Here is an 11,491-nt window from a genome sequence, read left to right as displayed (position 1 = left end):
GACTGTTAGAACCGACTGAGGCTGTTATCCGGTTGGAAACAGTCGATCGGCTGTTAGTGGCCTCAACAGCCTTCTTCTCCATCTCATCGGATTCCTCCATTTTGACGAGATGGAACTCCCCACATACCGAAACACATCCCACTCTTCACCTATACTCAACGTCTAGCCTAAATAATACCAACACCACATTGAAAACCCATGAAATTTAAGATTCAAACCATGCATAATATTCCATACCATAATCTAATTAAAACTCAACAAAATCTAACCTTTACAAGAAGAAGTCGTCGGCAACCGTGGGTGTCTCTTCGATGAGCTTCACTGTTGATGGACTGGAAGCTGACTGTAAGTTTGGCACAAGACAACAAATTGGAAGTAAAAGAGATGGAGGGGTATTTTTGGGCAAATGCCTTTAAATTTGATTTTTTTTAATATTAAAATCAGTCAAAGGCAAGTGGAAATAGACATGTGTCAACAGGCCATTTCCCATGATTTCCTCGGTTCCACTAATTCCTCACATCCACCGGGGCACCACCGCTGGCAAAAGAAAATATAACTGTTCCACTTGCCTTCTTGCATTTCACTATTTTGGCAGAGCTTGTAGGTAAATATTAGAGAATCAAATCAAATCGAAGGCCTGTGTATTCACAGTTTCCTTAAATCGAATTCGCCGCCTCACTGGAGTGCAAGAGGTTTTGATCGGTGTTTGATTCCCAGGATACAATTGGTTGTCGGTTCACGCTACACTACGTTAACCACCTGCGAACTAGCTGTGATATACTCTATCTCACAAAGAAATTATAAGCACAAGGAAGAACTTGAAAGTGAGAAAAAGAAGATTGTTGCTTAGAGGAACAAACTTGCATTTCACTTGTAATTTTCCAACCTAGAGAGACTTCTATTTATACCAATGGAGGAAAAGCTAGCTCATTAATCAAGGAGTTAAACCATTCATTGATAAAGGAGTTAAAAACATGAAGGGACTTGAGTTACTTGAATTACAACATATGAAGAGACTTCTTTTCAATATTTTTCATTCAATTCTAACAATTCCCCACATGAATAAAAAATGGAAACTAAGACTCAAGAGGAAAGAGAGAGTAAAACGAATCAATCCTGCATAGGATAGGTAGCATTTAGCTTTGAACCATCCCTTGTGAAACCTATCGGGAATTACTAGCAAACCAGTGGACTTGATGCCTTGAACTGTTTCGCCATTTGTGTAAACCAAGACAATAGATCTCACACAGGACTATTCTAGTCACAGCATAGTTCTTACTGTTGTGTTCGTTTTGGCCATGAATACGTCGCCTGGTTCTGCAAGTGTTTTTTCAAAGATGTAGCCTTGTCAATCCTTATAGAAGTGGCCCCACTTCATACTCACATAGGTGACCGCTTAACTTAATTTTTCACAACAACGCTTAATGGTCATTAAAAGCATAGTTTAACTTGCATCTTCCAATCACTGTGAGCACCATAGGAATGAGCAGAAGGAGAACATTCTCAGTGATTTACACAGATATACATGTTTTAGTTGTCCCTTTGAACCTAGATCCTGGGGTCTCCATTCAGTTAGGTTGGGTTTCCACCATGATACCTTTCAACGTCATAGGCTGCAAGCCCATTTCCCTCGATGTTTTTACAACTAGCTTTCGAGTTAGCCCTTTGGTTAGTGGATCTGCAATATTATTCTTTGACTTCACGTAGTCCAAAGTGATAATACCTTGTGAGAGTAGTTGTCGAATGGTATTGTGTCATCTTCAAATATGGCGAGACTTACCATTATACATATTGCTCTGTCCCCTGCCAATTGTTGATTGATTATCGCAATAAACACAAATTGCAGGCACATGCTTTGACCATCATGGAATATCCTCAACAAATTGGCGAAGCCACTCCGCTTCTTCAGTTGCTTTGTCCAAAGCGATGAACTCTGATTCCATTGTAGATCTTGCGATGCAAGTTTGTTTGGACGATTTCCAAGAGACGGCTGCACTACCAAGAGTGAAGACATATCCACTAGTAGACTTGGTATCTGACATATCTGATATTCAATTTGCATCAGCATACCCTTCAATTACTGCAGGGTATCTAGAATAGTACAGTCCAAAATCACGAGTGTGCCTTAAATAATGTAGCACCCTAAAAATGGCTTTCCAGTAGATAGCACCTGGGTTACTCGTGTAGGGACTCAATCTGCTAATTGAGTATGCTATATCTGGTCTCGTACAAGTCATTAAATACATTAAACTCCTAATTATCTGAGAATATTCTAACTGTGATACACAATCACCAGTGTTCTTGGATAAGTGGAGACTCAAATCCACTGGAGTCCTGGCCACAGTGGTATCTGACTTGTTGAACTTGTCTAATATCTTATCAATGTAATGAGATTGAGATAACACAAGTCCATTTGGTGTTTGAGTAATTTTTACTCCCAAAATGACATCCGCGAGACCCATATCTTTCATGTCAAACTTCAAGTTTAACATATTTTTAGTGGCTTTGATAATCTTGTCAGAGCTACCGACAATGAATATGTCGTCGATGTATAGACCTAGTATGACATATCCATCATTAGTGTCCTTGACATATAAACACTTGTCGCACTCGTTGATTCTAAAACCACTAGAAAGTATAACATTATCAAACTTCTCATGCCATTGCTTTAGTGCTTGCTTCAAACCATACAACGATTTAACCAGTCTACAAACTTTCTTTTCTTGACCTAGAGCTATAAACCCCTCTGGTTGCTCCATGTAGATTTCTTCATTCAAATCTCCATTTAGGAAAACTGTTTTTACATCTATCTGATATATTTCTAGATTTCGCAAGGCCGCAATAGCAATTATCATCCGGATAGAAGTTATTCTCGACACAGGAGAATAAGTATCAAAGTAATCTAAACCTTCCTTTTACTTATAACATTTGATTACTAGCCGAGCTTTATATTTATCAATGGAGCCATCCGCTTTCATCTTCTTCTTGAAGATCCACTTGTAGCCCAAAAGCTTACAGCCCGGTGGAAGATCTACTAACCCCCAAGTATGATTATATAGAATGGAATCGATTTCACTTTTGATGGCTTCTTTCCATAAATGACCATCTGGAGAAAATATAGATGCTTTATAGCTTTGAGGATCATTCTCCATCAAATATGTGAGAAAATCAGGGCCAAACGTCTTAGAAGTTTTGGTCCTTTTGCTCCGTCTAGGCTCATCCCCACCTTCTTTAACTGGATTTTTACTGCTGCCAGAAGCAGAAGATTCCATTGTCCATTTAATAGGAGTTAACTGTTTAGGAGACTTACAAGGAAATATATTCTCAAAGAATTGTGCATTTCTAAACTCCATAATCGTGTTCAGATGAATATCAGGTACATTCGAATAATGCACAAGGAACTTATATGCACTACTATTTTGTGCATAACCAATGAACACACAATCAACTGTCTTAGGTCCAATCTTGACCTTCTTAGGAGGAGGCACCACAACTTTAGCAAGACACCCCCACATTCGTAAGTATTTATATGAAGGTGTCCGATTTGTCTAAAGTTCATACGGAGTCTTATCCATATTCTTTCTTAACACTTTATTCAAGATGTAATTTGCGGAAAGAATAGCTTCTCCCCACATGTTCTGTGGTAATCCAGAACTAACCAACATAACATTCATCATTTCCTTTAAAGTTTTATTCTTACGCTAAGCAATTCCGTTCTACTGAGGTGAATAAGGTGCAGTAGTTTGATAAATTATTCCATATTTAGCACAAAGTTCACCAAACGGTGATTCATATTCACCACCACGATCACTCCGTAGCACCTTTATTTTCTTACTAAGTTGATTTTCAACTTCATTCTTATAAATAATGAATTTATCGATAGCTTCATCTTTGCTTTTAAGCAAGTACACATAACAATATCTCGTGCTATCATCGACAAAAGTAATAAAATACTTATTACCGCCTCGTGTTTGGACAGATTTCAAGTCACATACATCACTGTGGACTAGTCAATGGCTCGATACTTCTTTCAATACTATGAAACGAAGACCTAGTAAGCTTAGATTCAACGCAAGTTTCACATTTATGATTTGAATCAATTTGAAACCTAGGCAAGTAATTTAGTTTGCTTAGTCTACGTAAAGCATTGTAATTTACGTGACCTAATCTACCATGTCACAGATTAGGAGACTCAAACAAGTAAACAGAAGGAGTTTTCTCATTACTCATAACAGCTGGGGTTATAGCAATTACATTCAATTTAAATAGGCCATCAGTCATATAGCCTTTCCCAACATAAACTCCTATTTTGGTAATCACCAGCTTATCCACCTCAAAGACCATGCGGAACCCATTCTTGCTCAGAAGAGACCCAGAGACTAGATTCTTGCGAATCTCTGGCACATACAGCACATTAGTCATAGTAAGCTCTTTGCCATATCTCATCTTTAGGATCACCTTGCCTTTACCAAGCACTTCAGAAGTTGCAGAGTTCCCCATGAATAACTTTTCACCATTTGTAACTGGTGCAAAAGTAGTGAACATGCTCCTATTGGAGCAGACATGACAAGTGGCCCTAGTGTCCAGCCACCACTCCTTTGGGTTAGACCCCACCAGGTTAACCTCACTAATCACCGTCGTGAGATTTAACTCAGACATTTCATCTGAGAGATGATCTCTCTCATTTCCAACCATATTAGCCTGAGGACGCTGCTTATTATCCCTCCGAGGCTGACGGTAGTCTGCTGATTGATGCCCAACTTTGTTACAATTGAAACACTTTCCATTGAACCGGAACTTAGGTTTCTTTCCTACCCCACATGCAGGCTTCAACTGAGACCCTTTCGTAGCCTTTTTTTTTTTTTTTATCTTTTCAATTTTCGTTACCCTGTTCGGCTTTAAAGGAGTGAACTTTCTTAGTACTAGAACTTTGGCCGTACTCTAATACATTAGCCTTCTCAGAGTAAAAATTCTCTGACTTACGTTCAACTTGTTTGTTATCCTCCTCGATGCACAGCTTGATAATTAAATCCTCGAAAGACATCTATTTCATCGTATGCTGCAAATAGCTTTTGAAAGTCTTCCACTGAGGAGGTAGCTTGTGAATAGCAGTAGCCACCTGTAGAGATTCTGACATAGTCAGACCCTCAGCATGCATTTCTTGCAAAAGCACTTGATACTCCTGTACTTAGCTCACCACTGAACGTGAATCAACCATTTCGAAGTCCATACACCGATTGGTTAAGAATTTCTTAGATCCGGCATCCTCGATCTTGTATTTCTTTTTTAAGGACTCCCAGAGCTCCTTAGCAGCCTTCTTTACCACATATACGTGATACAGAGAATTCTATAGGTCATCCAAGACATAGTTGCGGCACAAAAAATCAGCACTTTTCCAAGCGTCCCAAGTTGCACGCCTATCCACATCAGTGTCATTTTCAGCCACGATAGGGGCATCCTCAGTGAGGAAACGTGCAAGGCCCAACGCAGTGAGATAGAAAACCATCTTATTCTGTCATGTCTTAAAATCAGTACCAGCAAACTTATCCGATCGAATTGCATGATTCATCGAAAATGGAGCCGAAAACGATGGCAAAGGTGCCGAAGCCGCAGCTCTAGGCACTGACAAAGGTATTGTGCCAAACTGGATTGCCGAGGCCGCAGCCCAAGGCAAAATTGGGTTCACTCCAACATGAGGAATCCCGCCTTCAATTATCCCGTCAATGGGAGAAATGTCAGCCGTGGTCTCCATAAGGTTAACAACGATCATTGCAGAATTTGGTACACCGGTACCAACAGTGTTGCTTCCGTTGCTCACATCGTTATTTCCATGTGAAGCCATTGAACCGGAACAAGCAACAAATAATTTAAAATAATTATAAGTTTGTAAAGTTGTATATAAATTCGAGATCAAGTTATCTGTTCAGAAAACAAAAATGCAGAGTTGAAGAACAGATTATTTTGTTAAATTATTAACAATTTAACAATCATTTAAAATGACTTAGAAATCATGCAAAAATCATGAACTGGAAAAATTGACAAAAACTAATGAACAAAATTTGATTTACTAAAGCTAATTCGATTTAAGATTGTAGATAAATATTAGAGAATCAAATCAAACCGAAGGCCTGTGTATTCACAGTTTCCTTAAATCGAATTCGCCGCCTTACCGAAGTGCAAGAGGTTTTGATCGGTGTTCGATTCTCAGGATACAATCGGTTGTCGGTTCACGCTACACTACGTTAACCACTTGCGAACTAGCTTTGATATACTCTATCTATCTCACAAAGAAATTATAAGCACAAGAAGAACTTAAAAGTAAGAAAAAGAAGATTGTTGCTTAGAGAAAGAAGCTTGCATTTCACTTGTGATTTTCCAATCTAGAAAGACTCCTATTTATTTTCATTGGTCGATTCGTGCCAATGGTGGTTGGAAAATTTATTTCATTGAATATGAAAACTGAGATGTATGGAGAAATACCGATGCCTGAATCTGAAATTGGTCTTGAAGATCTGTCGGTTGGGCTATTGAGGGAATGCCTTTGTGTATTTTATGACTATAAAAAACACCTGGATGTGTGGATGATGAAGCAATATGGTGTTAGAGAATCTTGGACTAAATTGGTTTGCATTATGGATATCCAGAATGAAACACCAGTGCCATTATGTGCATTAGAAAGTGGTCTAATCGTAATAAAGTATGGATCAACTTTTAAGTTATACAATTTGGCCGATAATAATGCATTTACATTCCTGGAAATTTCTACCCCTGATGCCTATTCTAATTATAGAGCAATTACCTACACTGAAAGCCTAATTTTGCCTAACTCTGATCATGAAGAAAACCAACAATTGTGGCAATGGGGTACAAAGGTAAATTAGGTTATCATGTTGGTGAATGTTTCTTATTAAATGTTTCTTTAGATCATATCTTAATTTGTGTGTGTTTATTTATTTATTTATTTTTATGTATTCTCCTATGGTGTGTTGCATGCTATTCTAGTCCTACTAAAATTTCGGTCATTAAAAATATTTGCAAACTCAACAAAAATCTCTGCATTGTTTTCTAAACCTTCTCCTGCTCAGAGGACCTTCTAGCTCATAATGTAAATGCTAAACAAAGAAATGTTAATTGATGTATTTAATTGAATTAAGAATCAAGCTTTTGGCATTATATGTCTCAGTCAATGCACCAAAAATGTAACTAAACTACATTTTATTTGCTCCTCCAGATCTGTATTCTGTATTGTATTGCTTTATAGAATGTAAGGGTCATATTTACATTTTTGTCACGAATTATTTCTCAATAAAAAGACAAATTTCACGCATAACCTTTTCTGAACCCATTTAATCAGAGTTTTCTCTGTGATGGATCTATGTTACCCATTCAATCGACCCTTTTTTTCTTGTCTTGTTTTACTTGGAAGGTTAGATTATAGAGACCGCATTGCTATATCTTAGACCATCAAAGCATTCTCTTTGTTTTACTCTCCAACGACTTTGTGTAGCTAAAGAGGATATACACAGAGATCCAGTTTTCAATTTCTTAGCACAGTGAACGCCCGTAGCTGGTTATTGTCTATATATTTATTTTCTTCAACAAATATATAATAACGAACCAATCTGAGCTTGAAAAAAACTCATTTGTTGTCTGCATAGACATTGTAGATAGGTGGATCCAATTTGCCAGTTACTTGTCACTAAATAATGACCATGTCACTTTGGTCTCGAAATGCTTTTGTTTGATTGTTACCTGAATTTTATCGATCGCCTTTCTTGTTTTCTGAGTTATTCAATACTTTTAGTAATCTATGAGTTTTGTTCCATTTATCTCCAACATTTTCTGCCTCACATGCCAGCTTGATGTGAACCTGGCTTTGACACAAACTAATGCATGATGAGAATGAAAGATGCTTGCACCATACCTTAGAAAATGTAAATTAGTGGCTGGAGTTTGCAGAAAACCATAAGAAGGTCATAACAGAACTGCATAAGATTTCAGTGCTTTGTAAATAAGAGGCTGAATACAAGGTTGACACCACAAGAATTTGTCTGATACCCAAAAATTTTGAACTAGGAAACATAATAATTTAAATTAAGACAGGATAGGAAACAGCTAATAAGATAGCAGAATGATGAAGAAAGGAAAATAGAAATACGGCTGCAGTATTTACATTCCTGGAAATTTCTACCCCTGATGCCTATTCTAATTATAGAGCAATTACCTACACTGAAAGCCTAATTTTGCCTAACTCTGATCATGAAGAAAACCAACAATTGTGGCAATGGGGTACAAAGGTAAATTAGGTTATCATATTGGTGAATGTTTCTTATTAATGCTTCTTTGGATCATATCTTAATTTGTGTGTGTTTAGTTATTTATTTTTAAATATTCTCCTATGGTGTGTTGCATGCTATTCTAGTCCTACTAAAATTTCGGTCATTAAAAATATTTGCAAACTCAACAAAAATCTCTGCATTGTTTTCTAAACCTTCTCCTGCTCAGAGGACCTTCTAGCTCATAATGTAAATGCTAAACAAAGAAATGTTAATTGATGTATTTAATTGAATTAAGAATCAAGCTTTTGGCATTATATGTCTCAGTCAATGCACCAAAAATGTAACTAAACTACATTTTATTTGCTCCTCCAGATCTGTATTCTGTATTGTATAGCTTTATAGAATGTAAGGATCATATTTACATTTTTGTTCATGAATTACTTCTCAATAAAAAGACAAATTTCATGCATAACCTTTTCTGAACCCATTTAACCAGAGTTTTCTCTGTGATGGATCTATGTTACCCATTCAATCTACCCTTTTTTTCTTGTCTTGTTTTACTTGGAAGGTTAGATTATAGAGACCGCATTGCTATATCTTAGACCATCAAAGCATTCTCTTTGTTTTACTCTCCAACGACTTTGTGTAGCTAAAGAGGATATACACAGAGATCCAGTTTTCAATTTCTTAGCACAGTGAACGCCCGTAGCTGGTTATTGTCTATATATTTATTTTCTTCAACAAATATATAATAACGAACCAATCTGAGCTTGAAAAAAACTCATTTGTTGTCTGCATAGACATTGTAGATAGGTGGATCCAATTTGCCAGTTACTTGTCACTAAATAATGACCATGTCACTTTGGTCTCGAAATGCTTTTGTTTGATTGTTACCTGAATTTTATCGATCGCCTTTCTTGTTTTCTGAGTTATTCAATACTTTTAGTAATCTATGAGTTTTGTTCCATTTATCTCCAACATTTTCTGCCTCACATGCCAGCTTGATGTGAACCTGGCTTTGACACAAACTAATGCATGATGAGAATGAAAGATGCTTGCACCATACCTTAGAAAATGTAAATTAGTGGCTGGAGTTTGCAGAAAACCATAAGAAGGTCATAACAGAACTGCATAAGATTTCAGTGCTTTGTAAATAAGAGGCTGAATACAAGGTTGACACCACAAGAATTTGTCTGATACCCAAAAATTTTGAACTAGGAAACATAATAATTTAAATTAAGACAGGATAGGAAACAGCTAATAAGATAGCAGAATGATGAAGAAAGGAAAATAGAAATACGGCTGCAGTACTGCCAGAGCTGAATGCTTGGTGACTTTATTTTCCTTGAATCTAATTTTCTTGCATCAGTATCTGCCAGATGATTATTTAGTTCCATGGTAAGATGCTGATCGATTCCTCTCCTTCGATCTGAAGAAAGTCCTCGTGCCATTCATATTTATTGATTTAGGAAAGGAAAGGTATAAAGAAGAAAGTAGCATCGCTGATGAGAACAAATGGTAGGAATGACCAGGAATTCGCAGTCCCTTCGCTTCCTGGGCCCAAAGCAAGCTGAACACATGTTTGATCCACTCTACGAAATGAAAGTGAGATCTTGCAAAACAACCATAGATTGATTTGAACGCAGATTTTCGCAAAATGACCTCGTGTAGCCAGTTCAGGGCTTGCAATAGCTTCATCTTCTTCTCTGTATGGAAACTTGCTTCCCCACGGGGTTTGAGCTCCAATTGATCCCTTGTAAAAGTCTTCAATATCTGCTGCTTTATTTACTTCTACATCTTTCTCCCACGGGAAGGGTTATTTTTTAAGCGCTTTACTAATAACATATATAGGGCTTACCTTTTTGGCTTGATCGGAATCGATTTGATCAGTTTCCCAACTCTATGATCACCATCAAAGACAGGATTCGAGTCCCCATTGCAATCCAAGGTCGTATACCCAAATGGAAACTAAGCTAATTTTAGATATACCTGGTGGGTTTTTCAGAACCTTGTTCTCATATTTCCTCCCTGTTCATATCCCATCCCAATCTCTTTCCATGTGGTGAATTTGTAGCCTTTACCGAATTAATGAAAAAGCTTCCTTTTATTTTATTTTATTTTATTTTTTTTTTTGGGAAAAAAAGGATTTTCAAGAAATAGTAAGCTTTTCCTTATGCCATACTTTTACCTTGGAACTAGAGATTTAGAATCAACAAGCAGCCTTGTAGTGATTAACTAAAGTTATATGCAGATCTCATTTCTTTTCTTTGTACACTTTTCTTAAACGTTTTCTGAAAGTCAAACTTTTACGTTATTTCCCTAGTGGAGTGTATGATCTATATAGGCTTATGAGAAACTTATTTTTGTCACTCCAATCTTGTCATATCAGTGGTTGACCAGCATGTGTCCGGTCACATTAACATGAAATGCCCTAATTTGACACTTGGGAGCGAGTCCCTATAGCATCCCATAATTTTGCTATTTAGGTGGATTTTTGAACGTGGTGTTGAGAATCTCGGTTAAATAAGGGAAATTCTGATTTCTAGGAATAGTTTATTGTATATTTTGTAAATATAGATCTTTATGATTCTCAGAAATCAAGATGTACATCTATTGATTTCGTTTGATATAGATCTTTATGACATTACTAAGATGTATTTAGACCTTGGGAATTAGTCCCAAATCTATGAGTTACAACTCAAATGGGAGGATATTCATCAAGGTGAGAATTCGATTACCAAATATTTTAATGTCCTCAATGGTTTATGATAGGATCTTTACTTATTCAATGACAATGAGTGGAAGAATTAGAATTAGTTTAACTATTTTACTATGGTAGAAAGTTTGCGAATATTCAAATTTTTGGCTGGGCTAATTGTCAAGTTTGATGAAGTTTGGGGTAGAATAATTGGTCAGCAACCCCTGCTATCTCTGAGTGAAGTGTTCTCTGCAGTACATCGTGAGGAAAGCAGGAGGAATGTTATGCTTGGGAAGAAGCCCTCTACTAGACAAGTGAAAAACTTGACTTGACTGGGTACTGAAGCTGTTGCTTCCCACCCTCCTAATAATCATGAACCCGTACGTGAAAATATTGTTTAACAATCTGTTTTAGGGATAGTTTGTTGTATAATTTGTAAGGGTCATGCTACATGACACTTCCGGTGTAAACAATTCTTAATCCTCCCCCCCCCCCCCCCCCCACCACAACCAAC

General features: G+C 37.1%; 1 protein-coding gene across 1 annotated transcript; it reads left to right on the top strand.

The window, feature by feature from the left end:
• The first annotated feature begins 6,422 nt into the window (after window positions 1–6,422).
• LOC111412672 (F-box/kelch-repeat protein At3g06240-like) lies at window positions 6,423–7,549 on the top strand. Its single transcript, XM_023043598.1, has 4 exons — window positions 6,423–6,872; window positions 7,262–7,264; window positions 7,355–7,426; window positions 7,508–7,549. Exons 1-4 carry the CDS (start codon window positions 6,423–6,425, stop codon window positions 7,547–7,549), a joined length of 567 nt encoding a protein of 188 aa, XP_022899366.1.
• The last annotated feature ends 3,942 nt before the right edge of the window (window positions 7,550–11,491 follow it).

This window comes from Olea europaea, chromosome 16 (genome assembly GCF_002742605.1).
Source record: "Olea europaea var. sylvestris chromosome 16, O_europaea_v1, whole genome shotgun sequence".
Lineage (NCBI taxonomy): Eukaryota > Viridiplantae > Streptophyta > Magnoliopsida > Lamiales > Oleaceae > Olea > Olea europaea.
This window is presented reverse-complemented; position numbering and strand designations above follow the sequence as displayed.

Coding starts and splice junctions, on each gene's coding strand:
- LOC111412672 (XM_023043598.1), top strand. CDS start 6,423: ATGGTGGTTGGAAAATTTATTTCATTGAATATGAAAACTGAGATGTAT. Junction 7,427..7,507: donor TGTCTTGTTTTACTTGGAAG/GTTAGATTATAG, acceptor GACTTTGTGTAG/CTAAAGAGGATATACACAGA.